Here is a 19,280-nt window from a genome sequence, read left to right as displayed (position 1 = left end):
CCCAGCCCATACAGTTGCACTTAATGTGTCTATTTATTCCCACAAAAAACAAGAGTGGAAATTAAAATATCTCTTTTCTTCAAAATCCATTAGCCTACAATGAGAAACATATTCAATGAGCCGGATCAATGCTCCTGACTGGAACACTGCTCCTTAGCTGGAAAATATTGGCTCCATTATGATGAAAATTCTCAATTAAAGCTTGCAAAAACAATAATGGAATGTGATGACACATTACAGCATTTGGAATCATCAAGATATGAGAATCAATACACAAGATGTTTTCTGGGCTACACATCTGCTTCAGTGCAGGAGAAATGGGTGGAAGAACTGAATTAACAGTCATCAAATGTAAGTAAAGCCTGATGAGCAAATACAGCAAATCCCCCTTATTGTTGTGCTGCCAACCCTTTATACGGAAAAACTACAGATTAGAAGAAGGTGAGCTCTTTTTAGAACCAATTTTGAGACTTGTCATTGCAAACAATCACAAATTCCAAAGCTCAAATGACAAAAGTCAATTTTTTAAAAACGTCTTCATTCGACATTACAGCCAATTCTATGTGAAGTCATGGTATAAGATACTCCCGTCCAGTAGGTGGCGCCATACACAAAGAAAAAAGAGGGGGTCTATGTCTGCTTGCCGGAAAGAGTTTAGTTAGCTTAACGCAAACACACGTGCGAGCATCAGTGACATTTTGAGTTATGGCCTCATTAGTCAAGCCATTTTATCTCGGTCCAGTCTTTCAATTTAAGTGGAGTGTGCTTTGTGGGATGAAACGATTAGCATATGGATTGCACTATCGTATCATGTGTAACGCGCAACTGTTGTGGCTCGTAAGACTTCCGGGGTAAGCCTGTCGCTGGTAAACATTAGAAATTACATCAAGTGTCGCACAGTGGTTTCGTCCCAGCTGACCTGTTGTCAGTCCGTGCTTCCATGTCTGTAGCGGTACTAATAGCCGCTGTAGTCGGCGGTGGGGTGCTGCTTGTTATGCGCCGGCTGTTCCCCCGACAGGAGACCGTGAAGCTGCTCCGGTATCCAGCTGATACGATGCGTGGAAAGACGATCATTGTGACGGGGGCCAACAGCGGGATAGGAAAGGCCCTGGTGGGTGAGCTGTTGAAGCTCCAGGCCCGGGTCATCATGGCGTGTCGGGACCAGCACAGTGCCGCGGAGGCAGCCAGGGACATCAGGAAACATTTGGGCCCCAACCTCGGGGAGGTGGTCATCAAACATCTGGACCTGGCATCGCTCAGATCCGTCCGCAAATTTTGTGAAGAAATTCATCAGGTAATATGTGACAACAACAGTATAAGATGCACAGGACAGGCCAGTTGTGTTCTTCGGTAGCGTCTGCATTGTCAATAATGTGACTGTTTGTTGATTCCTGCCATTGTGAAGTCCGGAAAAAGTGAGAGGATTTTCCATGGTTCTGAAATACACATATTAATAATAATAGTTATTATGATAGCTTTATGTATTTTTATATCCCATCTCAATCAGAAATACAGCCCGACGTGCTTGATAAAGGTCATTAAAGTAAGAAAAAATACGTTATTTATCGATACAAACCCCAATTGCAACGTAGTTGGGTCATTATGTAAAAAATAAATGAAAACAGAATACAGGGATTTGCAAATCCTTTTTTCATCTGTATTCAATAGAATACACTTCAAAGACCAGATATTTAATGTTGCAAATAATTCACTTTATTGTCTTTTGCAAATATTCACTCATTCAAATTAGATGCCTGCAACCCCTTCCAAAAGAGCTGTGACAAAGGTATACTTCCCACTGTGTTACATCACCTGTCATTTGTGAACTGAGGACACTTATTGTTGAAGCTTTGTTGGTGGAATTCTTCCCCATTCTTGCTTGATGTACAACTTTATTTGCTCAGCAGTCTGGGGTCAGGGCGGGCAGGCCAGTCTAGTACCTGCAATCTTTCACTATGACGCCACGCTGTTGACCACGTGTGGATTGTGGCTTGGCATTGTCTTGCTGAAATAAGCAGGGACATACCTGAAAAAAGATGTCGCTTGGGCGGAAGCATATCTTCCTCCAAAACCTGTATGTACGTTTCAGCATTCATGGTGCCCTCACAGATGTGCAAGTAATCCATGTCGTGGGCACGAACACACCTCCATACCATCACAGGTGCTTGTTTTTGAACTGAGTTCATAACCATCTGGATGGACCTATTCCTCTTCAGAAGGACACAATGTCCATGATTTTCAAAAACAGTTTGAAATGTGGACTCATCAGACCACAGCACACTTTTCCACTTTGGATCAGTCCATCTCAGATGAGCTTGGGCCCAGAGAAGCGTTGGCGTTTCGGGGGGTTAATATATGGCTTTTGCTCGGCATGGTAGAGTTTTAACTTGCACTTGTAGATGTAGCAACAAACTGTGTTAACTGACAATGGTTTTCCGAAGTGCTCCTGAGCCAACGCAGTAATATCCTTTATAGAATGTCTGACATTGCTGCTTACATGCAGAGATTTCTCTGGATTCTCAGAATCTTTTGATGATATTTTGGACTGTAGATGATGAAATCCTTAAATCCCTTGCAATTGTACACTGAGAAACATTGTTCTTAAACTGTTGAACTATTTGCTCACTAACTTGATCGCAAAGTGGGGAACTGTCCCCTATTCTTGCTTGTGAACAACTGAGCCTTTTGCTGTTGCATCTTTAATACGAAACACTCTCCTTTTTCCAGTGTTCTTGTGGTTTTTGAGCATTCCTTAACTTCCCCAGTCTTTTGTTGCCCCTGTCCCTGCTCTATTGGAATATTTTTAGAGCATCAAATTCAAAGTGAGTGAATATTTCTGCTAAAAGAAAAAATCAATGAAATTAATCAGTGTGAACATTAAATGTCTTGTCTTTGTATTGTATTCAGTTAAATATACGTCAAAAAGGATTGCGAATCATTGTACTCTGTACTATTGTATTCTGTTTTTATTTACATTTTACACAATGTCCCAACTTCTTTGGAATTGGGGTTTATATATTGATGCATACATAATGTATATGTACACTTGTATAAAGTTAAATAAAGCGGGTTTATCCTGCTTTAAAAGCTAAGTTTAAGATATTGGTCTTTAATTACTTTAAAAAAAATTCAAGACAGTTTACTGCTTTGAGATCTGATCGGCAAAAGACTGAACTAAAAGACAGCTTCTGAGCAAATGCACCTAATTCAGTGTAACCCATGTCAGATCTAGACAAGGTGATGACACAATATTAAATATACTTGTGTTCCTGAGGGTTTGTGAGGGTAAAGGCTTTTGAGAGTCCTTGCGTTGGCTTCTGGGAATATACTGGGTATTTTAATCAATGTAGTTTAAAGTTTTTGATTAAGCTTTTATTTATTTACTGAACACTGATTAGGGATGCTTGTATGTCAGCACTTCATCAGTATCGGGAGATATTGGACTTTTATCGGAAGATATTTTGTTTGATAGCTGATATTAATATCTGCCTAATTTTGCTCAAGTGTCTTCTTTGATTCGATCTGTAGGTTATGACAAGGAAACAAAAACTATAAACATATAATCTATGGGCCTTAAAAACAAATTCATATTCACAGTATTTTTCCGTATGTACACTGTGTAAATACGATATAAACAATTTCCTATATAGCTCATATCAACAAGAGCAAATATCAGGTATTGGCAAAAAATTCAATATCCTGCATCTCGATTACAAGAAGTGCTAAATGTCATGCCAAACTAAATCTTGTATGTCTGTGTCAGTGGCTCCCTCTCCCAGGAGCTGTTGTGACAGATCCTTACGGATTGTATAGGTGGAATTGATTTAATTAATTATGGTTACATTCTTTGTAGTGTTGAGCAACATTCACAGGACCATAATTAATGTTATTAATTACACCTGTGTTAGACGTCAGAATGACCCGGCCTTTCGCTCATGAAGAAGAAGTCTGTCCATACAGTGTGTGGGCGATGGCATTATTCCTATTGTTGGAAATTTTGCATGTTTAGTAGTTGGCGTGTGTGTGAGTTCTTCCTTTCCCTCTTTTTTTTTTCTTTCTTTCCTTAATTTTTGGGAAACATGAGAAGTACACATAACCCTACCTGAGAAACGCCTCTCTGTGTCACAAATGTCAGTAAAAGTGGATTGTACGCTTTCATATTTGCAAAGTTCAATTTAAAAACTGAAAATATTTACATACCTGAAGTTGATCAAATATAAGTATAAAGTTGCTCATTTTAAACTGGGATGTTGTGTAATTTAATTTAGTTCCTGATGATGTCACTGTGCTTCTCTGTGATCCACCAGGAAGAATCCAAGATTGATGTGCTCGTCAACAATGCAGGCGTGTACCAGTGTCCCTACACAAAGACAGAGGATGGATTTGAGATGCAGCTTGGTGTGAATCACCTGGGTCACTTCCTTCTCACTCACCTCCTGCTGAGCCTTCTGAAGGAATCTGCTCCCAGCCGCATCGTTGTGGTTTCTTCCAAGCTTTACAAATACGGCCGTATCAACTTTGATGACCTCAACAGTGAAAACAACTACAACAAGGCCTTCTGCTACAGTCAGAGCAAGTTGGCAAATCTTCTGTTTACGCTTGAACTCTCACGCAAGCTTGAGGGCACAGGAGTGACAGTCAACGCTCTTACCCCCGGTATCGTTAGGACCAGGCTCGGTAGGCACGTTCAAATCCCTCTCCTGGCAAAGCCGCTCTTTTACCTCGCATCACTGTTTTTTTTCAAGAGTCCACTGGAGGGGGCCCAGACTCCTCTCTATCTCACCTGCTCACCAGATGTGGGTGGAGTGTCAGGGAAGTGCTTCGCCAACTGTGAGGAGGAGGAGCTGATGGCAAAAGCTACAGATGAACAAGCAGCCAAGAGGTTGTGGGACATGAGCAAGAGGATGGTTGGACTGGAGTCCTGAGCTGTGGATGGTGTTTGGGACATTTGTGTGTTTTTGGAAAACTTTTAGACAGAGATCGCTTGTGAAAATGACCAATTACAACCCCTGGGGCCATTGCTGCATTCATGTGATATCAGGAAGTCCAAGTTTGTTATATTCATGATTTTTTTTTTTGGTCATAATATGGGAAGAATACTTCAAAGAATGTGAGTTTTCTGTCATAGATTTGTTGCCGTACCAGTACAGCCTTGCTATCAGGGTGAATATGAATACATCCCTTTTATAAGAAATCTGGCTCATAACAGTTAACATTAATTCCATTTTACACATTTGTGATCGCTAAATGATATTCACTATAAGAAGTAATAAAAAAAAGACTCAAAACGACCAAACACTGACTTTATCCACCGTGTTCCTGCATTTCTGATAACAGCTGATGTTACAAAATGATCTCGAAGTTGTTTTTTGATTCACGGGAATTTTCCCAATTGGAAACAGGACATCGCATGAATGCATGGTCTGATCATTATAAGACTGACATATTAAAGTGCCATCAAAATGTGCTTGCAACAATACAAGTTGACATTGCAGTGAGTTGGTTTGATAAAAGTGTGTATTAAAAATTTCGCTTGAAACATTCATTTGAACTGGTGACTTTTTGGCTTATTAGAAAGATGCTCAAGAAGTTGGGGAAATGTGTTAAAAAAGGGCAAGCATTTCAGGTATTTTATTTAGATTCCTTTGAACTTATCAAGCTGGGAAAATTTAGAAACAGTCGAGTGTGAATGTGAAAACTTACTGGTTTGGTAAGTAATACAAAACCTAGCTGACGTGCTCTACCTCCCCGTCTTCTTATCACCTGACTGACACACACATCAACATCAAACATCATCTCATGGTGTTCATCAAAGTCAGGCTGAGTTGCAAGATTAGTGCTTGTGCTTTGCAATCTTCAGACATCAGAGACTGTGAGTGATAGCTATGTTTGTGCAGGCTTTAGCACATATTTCAGCAGTGTATAATGAAAATGTGTGCACGTGTGTATGAGATGCTTTTTTTGTTTGAAGTGTTACTGCTGGTCCTAGGTGAGCTGAACATTGAATGAAGCTCAGTGGGCAATTGCTGTGTTTTGGCACCCACGTGTGGCGGGATTAGGTTTTACAAGTAAATTCCCTCAGTTCACCAATAGACACGAATCAAGTGTGAATCTCAAATGCGGAAGAACAATTAAAAGGAACCAATTCTGTTTAGAGCATGGCTGATTCAGGATTCACCAAATATGTAACTACAGTTATATATTTTGTTACATAACTTGAAATCTAACTTGAAGACTGCAAACTGCTGAGGATACTGTACATAATAGGGGATGGACAAAATAAGATTGCAACACATTGTATGATTATTACAGGAGAAATAGCAACATAGCTGTAATTACCACAAAAAAATATGAGTTTACTAATTATGATTTCAGCTGTTTTAAGATGTTTCTGACAGCAGAAGCCTATAAGAAGATGCATGTTAAATATTGCCTTCATGTTATTTTCTCTCAGTCATCACAGCATAACACACATTTCTGTACAGTATTTTCTCCTCCAAACATTTTAGTCTCCTGATCTGGGAGGAGAAAAAAACCCCATCTCTTCTAGGCTATTTTTAAAATCACAACAGTGATGGAGCAGGGCTTCATAGTGACTCAGCAGGCACATGCCACATGATTGCAGCAATGTGAATAATGACTAAGCATCGTAGGCCAGACATGTAATTGCTGCTTTAATCGAAAGTAGATGAAAATCAGATTTCTCTCTCTCTCTCTCATGCAGCTGCATTTTAAATCCCAGCATTGTTATTTTTAAAGGAACCTTGGCGATTTGATTTTTTTATTTGTGCTTTATTAGGTGAATGAAACAACCAAAATATATAACCATGCATCGTCGGCAAAGAAACAGAGTTACAGAGGGGGTATGGGCATCCAAATCTGAGGTAGAATGGGGGCAGGAAGAGCTCTCCCAAGAATAAAGAGCCAAAAAATAATATGACTGCTAAGACAGACATCTCAAAATGTTCCATTAATAACAATATAACACACCCATTGTTACTTTCATATTCAATCAACGGAGAAACAACAAAATTTTGTCATTTAATAAAGTGATTTTTCATTCTTGATAGCTTTGCAAGGCTAGTGCTGTTTCAGCAAATGTTACGACTGCACTGATTCTAATGGGCATGTCGTTTATACAGGAAAATACCTGTGTTTGATTATAGAGTTGGCAGTTTAATTTATTTACAAGTTCCAAGTTTAACAAGATTTTTGTAATGTTTTTGGGCATCTTTCGTTTTAACAGCTAAATACAAAATATATCAGTCAATTTTCAGCTATAAGTATATATTTATACATCTGTACTTTTAAATACATACACATTTCTTACAAATTTCAGGGGCCTCTAGAGCTCAACTCCTCCGATTTCCCCTTTATCTCTTTTACATAACTATTGCCACCTGCTGTCATACAATCAAAGCTCTTGAATAAACATCTGTCTGAATTTTTTGGTTCCTGGTTTCTATATTCAAACCGTGTTTTATCAAAATGATTGTGTGATTAGAAGCACACATACCAGGGCCTTGCATCTTTCATCCTATCAAAGAATATACCTAAAATCCTTAATTCAGAAGTGTTCCGTATAGCTGAGCCTTGGTCAGACTGTCTTTTCTGGAAAGTCCCAAGGAACCAAACTTTTGGTGATACGGTGGAGGAGGGGGTGGAGCTGGAGGTGGTGACTGGCTCACCTGTGCAGGTAGGCTGTGCATCTCCACTTGGTAGTGCTGAAGATCTGCAGCCATCTCAAGGGACCTCTGATTGAGAGACTCGGTGGAGCTGTTAGGACTGGGATCTACGTAATCCGTGCTTTGGCCTCCAGCTGCCACGTTGCCCTCCCTGTCTTTAGAGCTCCCTGAGTGGTAGAGGCTGTGCTCTGACCCCTGGCTGTCCTCAGCTCGGTACAGATGAGCTTGGCTGTGTGCTTGGCGCAGCCCTGGGCTGCATTCAGGACTGGAGCTGGCAGCGACCCACACAGGGTCCATGACTCCTACTTGGTGGTAGTAGTCAGCCCCCTCCTGGAAACTGCTGTACAGGGGCCCAAGTCGGATCTTTGCAGGCCGGACTGAGAAGTGCTGCTCTGAAAAGCTGTAAGGTGAAGCCCGGCCTGGACTGCAGTAGGTGTGAGCACTTAATTCCTCCACACTAAGTTGCCTCCATCGGCCAATCAGTTCCTCTTCCTCAGGGGCTAATGTGCTACCTCGACGACTGTCTCCATAGGCAACGCTCGGGGATGAGGATGGAGGGAGTGGTTCATAGGGCTCACTGAAGCAGGAGGACATGGTGCGGCTGTAGACAGGAGAGCTGCCGTTCTGGTGGTGGCTGAGCTCTGTCTGCTGGAAGGGATGAGCATTGGCAAAGCCTCTTGGACTATCCCTTTCCCAGGAGGAGTCACTCTTCCTCTCATAGTCACCTGCATCTCTCCACTCCATGTAGAGGGAATGATGGCGTGGTGAGGAAGCAGCACTACTTGGTGGGCCATTGCCTTTATCTTCAGATCCCCCACCACTGAAGCTGGAGTAGGAACTGGAGCCTCCACCCAAGGTGGCAGGGAACTTAGCAAAATGCTCCTGGGAAAAGCCTGGTCTCAACCCCACAGAACCTTCTTCTGGGTTGCTATCAGTGGAATTCTGGGGTCCATACAGCAGCTTCCTCTGACCATGGAGGTCCATACTGGGCCTCCGCTCACGGTGCCGGTCATCAGGGCAGTACAAGGCTGTGTCACTACTGTACAGGTCAGATTTATAAGCTGCCCGGAGCCCCAGGCGTTCTCCTTGGCCCAAACTCTCTAAGATGAAAGCATGGTCCTGGGTTTGGGGGCTGGGAGACCGGGAGGCTTGGCTGCTGCTGCAGGCCTCATCCGGCTTTTCCAGCACTTTGGCGATGAGAGAAGCCGGGACAGAGTCGGTGTAGGTGTGACAAAGAGGAGATTCCTCCATGTGCATGGTTAATCTCTCCTGGAAATCAGCTGGGAGCTAGGATGAGCCAGAAAAACATATGAGATGTGATTATAAAAATTGCACAGTAGCCTGAGGACACTATGTATTGACAAGCAGTTTTAACATTTAAATATCCTCAAATGTTCATGGGATATTCTACTGTATTCACTTTAAATTGTGTCCTGTAGCATGTTCTGCACTGCTGTGTTGTTGTCAGGATGTTACAAAGAACATTGTTTAATTTCCACATCACACAGGATAGTACTACACTTCAAATGGAGTAATTGTGTCATTTGAAAGTGCAATTTTCAGTGACAGGAACTGTAACAAAAAAGCAACCTGAATGTATGAAAATCTAAGGTGAAGACATATCTTGTTCTATTCTGAGCATTTGTCAAAAAAGGAGCCTCTATCTACCATTGTTGCCTTTTCATAGCAACAAGCATGACAATGTTATTACAAGTACAAGTAATTTAAATATCACTTAATAACTATCCATATATTTTCTGTTGACGTTTGTTTTGAGCCCATCGTGAGAGACCTTCTCTGCTGTTTTGCTGTAAAAATAATGACTAAAGCACTTCAGTAGGCGATGAAGAGCCCCTGCATTTCTCAAAATGCTGCAGCATCATTCATCAATAAGCTTTTGATTAACTCCCACCCACAGGACCAACACACTGATGGACACATACCATGCATGCGCACACAGTGCATGCATGACCTCCAACCCTATTATGTTTGTCAGTAAACCTGTAGTTTTTCATGCTGAAACATAACCTGGACTTTGTACATTGAGAGTGTGCTTGTGTGAGCAGTATATACGTGTAGGAGAGATCTTTTATGACCCTTATGTAACCCATTGCAGTTTGCATTGATATTTCCATTCAGCCATATGGCTAAAATGGGTGAGGTGCTCTTTAACCTCGTAGCTGGCTTTTAAATCTGTTCTTGTCACATGTGACGCACAAGGCCTGAGGCTGATGCAGCGGAATGTGGCGCATGGCTGACCTGGTGTTGAAACACAAGAATCAATAAAACTTTTCACAGCAGATGAGACCGCAGCACTCACCTTTTACATCTTTGTGCCTAATGTAGCTTTAGCTCTTTGTCATGTTCATCAATTTAAATGAATGTAGAACAGTTTATGTTGGAAATATTTCAATTTTATATTCTATATTCATGTCTTCAATCACAGTGTAACCTTTAATACAATAACATATTCTCTGAAATTAAGACGCATTGATGAACTTTACAGAAACTGATAACAGTTGTGCTGTTTTCAAACAATGTATTGAGATTATCCCGAAATATCAAAGCTCTTTTTCCTCACCAACGCAGGTTGTCTTACCTTGTTAGTTTAGTGCCATAAGATATCTAATGAATAAATTTCTTAACTAATGATAAAACGATCAATGTACGACATAAAACAAAAAGATAGATCATAAAAATGAACCAGCTATCACACGAAAACAAGCTTAGTTATCTTGAGGTAACATACTGCCCCTTAAAAAGTAAGTATGTTCTCAGCCAGCAGCTATGTTTTAAAAATGTTACACAATTTTTGAATGTAATAATGTGATTAAGGTGAATAGAATTCATTTAATTTTATGGTAATTACTATTGGATGAGAAATGTATCTGGTTCAAACCGTGTAAACTGCTGAACACAAACAACACTACTACAACAACAAAAACAACAACAATATGAATAATAATAACAACAGTAATAATGATAATAATAACCTTTACTTTCAAATCGTTATTCTATTTTTAAGTCAAGTTATTTCCAAGACAACATATTTAAAAATAGGTATTAAAACAGATCACACAAAACCACGAGGAGATAAGGAGATACAATGTCAGTTTTATTGATGGGATAATTGGTATGTCTCTAATCAAAACGATTTCTTGTCCCTATCTTATTTTCTTGGTTTAATACTATTGCAGTAACTTGCTTTAGTGTGTTCCTGCCAGGTTTAAACTGAATGAAAAATGAATTGTTCCTCAATCTCTGCCCTTCCTGCAATGACCTCCAGCATTAATCACGCTGCCAAGTCTTGTCGTTAATCTCTTCTGCCTTCTGAAAGGCGCAATGACCTTCCCCTAACCCTCGATAGGCACGGCATATTCTTTTGCCCATCATGTGTCACGAGCTGAAAAACACCCATACTCAAATCTAATCTACTGACAAATCACAGGTTTCCACTAAATGATTCCCTTTTACCCAGCTCCTGAAAATTGTTTTCTCTTATGTCATTTTCTGGCTTCACTTCAAATGTCCAGGCCTCTTACATTTCTAAACCCTTGGTCATGTGTGTGAGAGAGACATTCAGTGAAGGAATTGATATGTAGTGTTGTTCAATGACTAACTCCAGCTCAGTACAGGGCTCACCTCGGAGAGCTGGGCCCGATAAAGAGACTTGTTGCACTGGAGAAGCTGAGCGGCCAGGTTACAATCCTTTCTGTATAGATCCTGTAGCGCACAACATCATAACAGTGAATATTAATATGGACTGTTGGGTAATTTCCTGATCTCCACTGGCTGACTTTATGGTAACACTTTACAATAAGGCTACAAAAATAAGTTAGTTGATGCTTAGTTATCTGTACTAGTGCTGAATAAACAGGACTTCAGCATAATTGACTATCTTTAATGCTCTTTGTGACCCTAATTGTAAAGTTTCAATCCATCTTTGTTATAACCTGTATAAGCTAACATAACCACTCGTAACATATGATTACCAGACATATTAGTTAACTGTTAGCTAATTGCTAACTAAACATTAATAGTAATTAACTAATCATTAATCAAAAATGAATAATGTATCCTCATTGTAAATTTTCCATTCATCTGTAACCAAAGAAGTTAACACCCTGAGTGAATAATTACTTAACAGTTAGCTAACTGTTACCTAATCTTTAACTAGGCATTACTGACAGATAACTAAGCGTTAAATTGGCATTCTTACTGTACCCTTATAACAGTATCCATCCATTTTTGCTGTAACCCGTGATGTTAAATTGAACACCCTTTGTAAATGGTTACTGGACACATCAGTTGACTGTTAACTAAGCATTACTAATGGTTAACTAACAGCTATTAATGTACCCTCATAGTAAATTGTTACAGTTATGATTATAAATCAACCAGACAAAAAAAGCAGACAGTATATCTACCGTTTGGTACCCTGGGGTTATACAAGCTCTTACATTGTCCTCCTGTAGCTTCTCAATCGTCAGCTTGGCCTCCATCAGGTGGTTGTTGAGAGCGATGATCTCTCTGCTCAGCGCTCGCTTCTCATCGTCATGGTGCTGGGACTGATGATTACAGCAGGGGTTTTAATATAGAGATCAGAAAAGTCTAAACAAGATATACCAGGGCGGTTGTCATATTTTCCACGCTTCATTTCAAATTCATCCATTACATACCAGGAACTCAAAACAGTGTAACTTATTTGTTGGAACTGCCTTGATGATTTAAAATTTTTTTCCCTTAAACAAGAATAAATTGAAATTATATTCAAAACATGAACTGATATTATTCTCAGATACAAACAGGCTCTATTGTCTGAAACATGATGTTTGTTTCTAAATGTAAAGGTAATTAAAAATAGTTTGCACGTGTCACCAAGAAATGCAGAAACTGAATGTTTTAGTTGCCACGGGTAACTGAGAGAGCACAAAGTCAGTGAACTAAGAATATAGCAGAGATAAATGTTTCCCTTTTAGTTGGCATGTTTAGTCTTCATGGATTAGTTGGTTGCACTCTGTCTCATTTTAAGTCTTTCCCTCTTATATTCCTGTTATCTCCGGAACAAGAATCTGGTCTGGGCAAGGTCTAATTAGTTTTTTGGGTCTGATGAATGAAATTGTTTTCTGTTCCGACTCGTAGTGTGGCTGATGGGCAGAAGCATCCTAACGTAGCACTGTGTGTATCTGTGTGTGATTACCAAAGGGTTTGTGGCACCTGTAAAGTAAAACACTGCAACTACTTCATGATTGGAACCAGTATCAGCTGATAAGGACACTTCACCTTTCATTTTGAAAATGCCAGATTTTCATTATTACTGTTACCTGGCATTTTGCTGCTGTTGGGATATTAACTCGATGACATCATGATTATTATCTTGCATTAAAACCATTCAGCAAACAGCTGTCTATTCAAAAGTGATAATGGTCCTACAGTATGCTGAGGAAGGCTAGTTAATTGTAGCTTTCCACCAGCACAAGCAAATGAAGCGAGGTGCTGTGCACTGAGGAACAATGGGTGTGCTTTGGCCCTGCTATTGGAAGGAGGACAGCCAATTGCAATAAGCCATAATTAATGTCAGTGCTACTAACAGCAGGGCATTCATATTCAAATGGGCTCTCAAAGTGTCCTGTACCATAGCTAAACCCCCTGACTTACCTACGTATGCCTCTCTCCTCTGTTTTTACAGGTATTTAACTGCAAACCGAATTCATGTCTCATGCACACACAGACACACACACGCACATATGCACGCACACACACACACGCCTCAACCTGAGACTTACATTTCTATGAATCTTCTCCTCCAGATCTTGGTTGATCCTCTGCAATGCCGAGTAGCTGCTCTGTATTCTACGACACGATAAATGACATTGCTTACTTGCAGATGACAGCGCGTACATGTACTCATACAGTAGAAGAGAAAATGGAAACATGAATATTGGCACACTCAGCAGCAGCGCAGTCAGAGCTTGGATGGGATGCCCCAGTTTCAGTTTGTGGCACAAGTGAGTTGTTTGTTGGTATCTCACTAAACTCACTTTACTGATATGATGATTAATGGAATGTTGTTATTCTTGTACTTGTATCAGAGCAAAGGGACACTGTCTTTAAGGCAGGGTGTTGGGCAGCACTTCCAGATTATGTGACTCACTCGCTCTCTGTAAGGCTGTTACTTTTTTTTTCATTTTCAGGGGATTTTGTACATTTACTTCGCTACAAGTAAATGTTGCACTTCACTACATTTATCTGAACCAATCAGTTACTACTATGAAAAAAACATTTTGCATTGGAAACATGACAAAATCTGATGACCATTTTGTACTTTTTAATTTGAAACTACCACATTCAAGAGAAAATGATCCGAACAGGACAACTGAAAACCACCCCACTTAAAAACAAACTTTAGAGGTCAAAGGTTCTTTTATTGAACACAATACTAGAATAAAGCATCATGCAGAATGTTCTCTTCTATGTTTGGTACTTCATAAACTCAATATGAACTATTCTCGCAAAAGAAAATACTACTTTAGTCTTGGGTTAAAGGAACTCTTCTTTTCAGTTAATAAATTACGTGTATAACTCTCCGGATCGTTCGTCTGAGCCTGTTTTCTCAAATGTCAGAATTTCTCCAAAGCATGTTGAAAAGATGCAAAGTGGAACCTAACTAATATAAGACAGTGAAGCAACTCAGGTAGCAGCAGTAGCAATATTACATTACATTATAAAATTGCATTGTCAAAATGTTGCTTTTTGTCTCAGTATTGTTGATTATATAGGAAGCTGTGTACTTTTTTATTAATGCAGACCTCTGAGCTCAAAGTGTTTCTTTAAGCGCTCTTGTTAGCATTCACAGAAAACTCAGATCCACTCTCCAGCAAAGCAGATGGTGGTAATGAGCCTTAAACACTAGTCTCCACTTGCCATTAAACACAAGTAGATGAAGAAAACGGAGGACGTAGCTGAATTTAATAATTAGAATTAAACATTAAATATGGTATCTCATGTTTAACCAATGCAGGGACATCTGATCAGGCAACAAATTTCAGGATGATATAATGATGTGGGGCTACTGCTGGGGTACTTGGGATCGGCTTCAGGACCACTTTTTAAAGGTTTCAGTCTTGTCTCTGACTTGACCGTGTTTTATTCAGTCCTGTCTCAGTTTCAGTCCGGATGGACTCAAGATTTTATGAAAAAACTGGTCAAGACTACAACTGTGGCAATATTCCTAAATTGCCTGCGCATTATTTGATTGGATATAAATACTTATGTGCCATGGCTTTTCAACACACTCATAAATCTTTACATATCTTTAATTTTCTCAGCAATCCATCTGCAAAAAATTGTGAAAGCTCATTTCATTTCACTTAATATGAGTAGTAGGAGTTATGATACACAGTTACTAACAATGTAAACTTTTCTCTATATTTTCTATATTGTTGAAGATGAAGATGAAGATGATATAGAGAATTTAGTGTTCCACTACCAGGTGCATATAATAAAGCTGCATGAAATGGAATGAACAAAATTAATACCTTTGATTAATGTAGAAAAGTAATGTTAAATCCGATTAAATGTTCAAGTTAAGTGTAAACATCAATGCCCTGATTTGAATTACATGTAATGCCTTAATATGACACGTCTCACCAACAAGCTACTCTTAATAATTTAGTAAGACTGTGGGAGCTTCCATTAATTTAAGCATTTTCAGGTCAAAAACAGTTTGATGAATTGCTTTGATTTTTTAAATAGCAAGAAGAAACAGTTCCATAATTTATTTTTAGCAGTTTGATAAACTCCTCAAAGAAAGAAAGGGTGCATTTAAAGTCTGAATGACTGAAGGTGAACCACAGGCGTAATTAGTCAAATAATCTATATTTTGCCCACAAAAAAATCCAATATATATGTTTTTTTCTGAGAAGACTTTGTTTAAAAATCCTTTGATTTTTCTGCAGCTGCAAAGGCAAAATTCACGAAATCCCCTGATGTGAAAAACAAATGCTCACATACAGAAAAACACACACACACACACACACACACACACACACACACACACACACACACACACACACACACACACACACACACACACGGTAAAGGGCCTGAAATTGAAGAAATATCTGATGAAATATTTTAGATGTTACCTATAAAGTAGGCTCAACACCCTCAAGGCCACAACACAAATTGGTCAATATATCTTCCATTTCTTTTATAAAAGATACCTTTAATGTTAAAATTTTGGATCTTAGCTGATGAAGACCAACATGACAAATGCAGGTATAGTGCACAGAAAAATTTGAGATCATCATGTCTCACAATTATTTCGGATGAATTATTTTTCATTTGTCTGTATTTCTTTGATTTGCGAGCAGTATTCATGATTACATGTGCTTTTGTCTCATGTTGCGAAATAAAATCGTATTGTGACACACGTATGTTATGTCAGCTATATCTCAGTGTGTTACTGTTCAGTGAGTGGCACAATAACTTACATGCATTTCAGTTTAGTGCTTTCGGAAACAGTGCACAACTGATTAATTCTGCAAATCTCATTTCCATTGAAATGTGGAATTTGTAGTTCTGATAAAATATGTCCATTGAGTTGTCAGTATAATTGTGATGTGCATATTACCAGAATACCCAAAACTTGCTGTGCATGTGCTTTGACTCTATTTTGACAGTTTCATTAAATTAGTATTGAGATAACTAACATATCATAACCTATCATACTGTATCATGATAAATTATATTGTGAGGTCGTTTCTGATACCCAGCCCTACTCCTGCTTGTGTTTCTGTACACTGAAGGAAATTTCAGCTAAAATCTTGACAGCAACCTTTATGTTCTTTGCTTTGCTTACTTTGGGTTGAAAATTTCCTTTAAAAACAATAAAACACGTGTCCAGGTGTTACAGCATGTTAGCCTACCTGCGCAGTTTATCAGTGAACTTGTCCAGCTCCTCCTGTGCACGGCGAAGCTCCGTCTCTAGGTACTGCCGTGTGGAGTCAAATTCACTCTGGAGCAACTCCAGCTTGTGTGTTGTATAGGAAAGTCTCTTCCGTAAGTCCTCTTTCTGCTCCAGCAAAGAGCTGCACACACACACACACACACACACACACACACACACACACACACACACACACACACACACACACAGTGAAGGAAACAAGCTTGTGAATTTTCATATCTAAATATGGTCTATATATCTTTATAATTTACCCCTGAACAGCCATGCAGCACTGATGAGAACATCATGAGAGGGTGATAAAGGCAGAAAAGTTGAGTGTAAAAGTGCCATGTATGAGGAAAACATGGAGGCAAAACACAGACCCCTAATTATGAATCTAGGCAGGGTCAAGCAGGGATACCGAGTCTTTTAAGTCATTAGAACTTTAAACATTACATCCTTTTTCTGTATTAAAGCTCTGGCACACATCACAGAAACCCAATCAACGGCTCGATTGGTCCCTCCTAGAGAAGAGGAGGGTGTAATCGCTGATGAAATATGAGCCAGTAAACTCTTAATACATCATATGAATAGAGTGTGATGGCTGAGACTTACTGAACAGTGATACCCCCCTCCCTCATGTAATTCAGTGAGACGGCACAATAATGACTATTTTTAGAGTATGTGCATTACCTGAGCCTCGATCTAATAAAGGGGCAAGTGTAAGTGGGAAAGGAGGAAATGTCTGTTGCGTGATGGATCTGAGTGTGCACGGCGGGGCTTAATGGACCCTGTATTGACGGACAGATGGAGGAAGGAGGGTAATGACTCTATCTGCAGCCCAATAGTAGACAGCAGGGAGTGGATAGAGATGTGGTCACGGCACTCTTTTCACTCTATCTCTCTCTCCCTTTCACTCTCACAACGAGATCAGAGATGCAAAGGACAGAGAGAGATGCTTTCAGGTCACTAAGCGCAGGTATTGTCCAGCTGTCGTCTCATTAATGAGCACACTTTTTTTTCCGCTGTGATGAATAGTAGTCATCCCTGTGTTTGTTGTCTCCTGTCACATAGGAAAGGCAATGTATTCACAAACATTTGATATACACAAAACACCCGATGTTGCTGTGGGGGACACAAATATATGCAGCAGAGAGATAGATCCTTCGCTACAGAACTGCTCTGGAGGCAGAACACCAACTGGACTTCTTTTGTTTTTGTTTTTTGAGTTGCAAACATTGAACATAAGAGCTGCAATTTGTGGTTCTGCCAGCTTAAGCATCAGTCATCCCCTCAAAAATGACATCTGTCTTGCTGTGGTCTGAAGGAATTATCTGATTTTATATAAGAGGAATGCTATTTTTTCTTCAAAGGAAGATTCTAATCTTTTGGGAAATGTGCTAATGCACTAATTCTATCCTCTGCATGTGCATCAGAGAACTGAGCCCCATAGAGAATCGTTGACTGCTAGTTAGCTTAGCATAATGAATGATAGTGGATTGGAAGTGTTTGCTTACCATCAAAAGTAATCAAATACACTTTTCTCCAAAAGCTCTTTTTCAATAATAAATAAAATAGGGTTGTGTATCATATTCACTTTGAAATGAAAATAAAAAATATAAAAGATATTATAATTTTTTGATTGTTGCAGCACCTTAAAACTAGAAGAGCAACTGCTGCTACTGATCATGGCTGACTTTGCAAGAGAGGATGGGGAGCAATACTTCAATACAATCAAGACCCTGATCCTTATTTATCTGATTCCTTTTGATGGAAATTTGCTAACATCACCCATCCATTACCATTGCACCACACTGCACAAAGCTAACATGGTCAGCCAGGCAGTGAGAAAAATATTCATCTTCTTGTCTGTCTCTGGAACGATGACAAGCAAGTGCACTTCCCAAAGAATTGGCATGTTCCTTTTACCATTAATGTGATTGTTCCCATGAGTCCCTCCCGTGTCAGGTGAGAAAAATAAGAGATATGTGCAAATTTGTACTCTCTAAGTACAAATCGGTGTACGGTTTAGGAGCTGTGTGCTAGGATTCAAAATCAGGGATTTGAAAACTGTGCACACATATTTGCAATCTTTGCCCATGGTTTTGTAATCTGTGTCCACAGTTTTCCAGACCGTGACCATGGAGTTGCAATCTGTTCCCACATTTTTTAAAATCAAACACATTGACTTCTAACAGTGCCAGTGCCCATAGATGTCCACATTGAAAACACAAATGACAACTTTCTCAGCCCAGGATGGTGGCCACATCCTCCAAATGAATCAAAGCTACCTTCATTTGAGGGTAGCGATCATGTCTTGTTATCATTTGCATCAGACATTTTACATTTTATTTGCAAATCTGAGTGAATAAATAAGACTACAGATCTGCACATCTCTTTTATTTTTTCTCAGGCAAGGCACTCCATAACCTGACTTTATCCAAGTGAATTTTAGTGAAACTATGACCATGAGGGTCTGAAAATCCTAAAGAGGTGTATGGTTTTACCACAAACCATCACCTGTTGCCCCTTCAAGACTTTAATGTCTCATCCTAATCAAACTAAAATCATAGCATAGACAATTTTTATCTTTTTGGGTTTTTTTTTAAAAAGTGAGTTTGCATTGATTTAGAAACCACAAACTA

General features: G+C 39.5%; 2 protein-coding genes across 3 annotated transcripts in view; one reads left to right on the top strand and one right to left on the bottom strand.

The window, feature by feature from the left end:
* Nucleotides 1–661: 661 nt before the first annotated feature.
* rdh14b (retinol dehydrogenase 14b) lies at nt 662–5,544 on the top strand. 2 transcript variants are annotated; one of them, XM_086189031.1, is made up of 3 exons: nt 662–851; nt 1,019–1,294; nt 4,308–5,543. In XM_086189031.1, exons 2-3 carry the CDS (start codon nt 1,055–1,057, stop codon nt 4,923–4,925), a joined length of 858 nt encoding a protein of 285 aa, XP_086045157.1. In that variant the 5' UTR covers nt 662–851; nt 1,019–1,054; the 3' UTR covers nt 4,926–5,543. The 2 variants fall into 2 exon arrangements, with proteins under 2 accessions (XP_086045157.1, XP_086045156.1); XM_086189030.1 differs by lacking the exon at nt 662–851 and having other exon boundaries at nt 860–1,294; nt 4,308–5,544.
* A 1,091-nt stretch (nt 5,545–6,635) lies between these two features.
* LOC147242747 (brain-enriched guanylate kinase-associated protein) overlaps nt 6,636–19,280 on the bottom strand; it is a 32,960-nt gene continuing 20,315 nt past the window's right edge. Inside the window, exons 3-7 of the mRNA XM_086189424.1 lie at nt 16,616–16,777; nt 13,472–13,538; nt 12,146–12,253; nt 11,328–11,408; nt 6,636–8,972 (exon numbers count right to left, since the gene is read on the bottom strand). Coding sequence (XP_086045550.1) covers nt 7,563–8,972; nt 11,328–11,408; nt 12,146–12,253; nt 13,472–13,538; nt 16,616–16,777 — 1,828 coding nt within the window. The 3' untranslated portion in view covers nt 6,636–7,562. The remainder of the gene's footprint in view (nt 8,973–11,327; nt 11,409–12,145; nt 12,254–13,471; nt 13,539–16,615; nt 16,778–19,280) is intronic.

Source organism: Aulostomus chinensis, chromosome 20 (assembly GCF_037954235.1).
Source record: "Aulostomus chinensis isolate RoL2024-O1b breed Wild chromosome 20, RoL_Achi_v1.0, whole genome shotgun sequence".
NCBI classification, from domain to species: Eukaryota; Metazoa; Chordata; class Actinopteri; order Syngnathiformes; family Aulostomidae; genus Aulostomus; species Aulostomus chinensis.
Note: the sequence above shows the minus strand (reverse complement) of the source record. Positions and strands in the feature narration are given on the sequence as shown.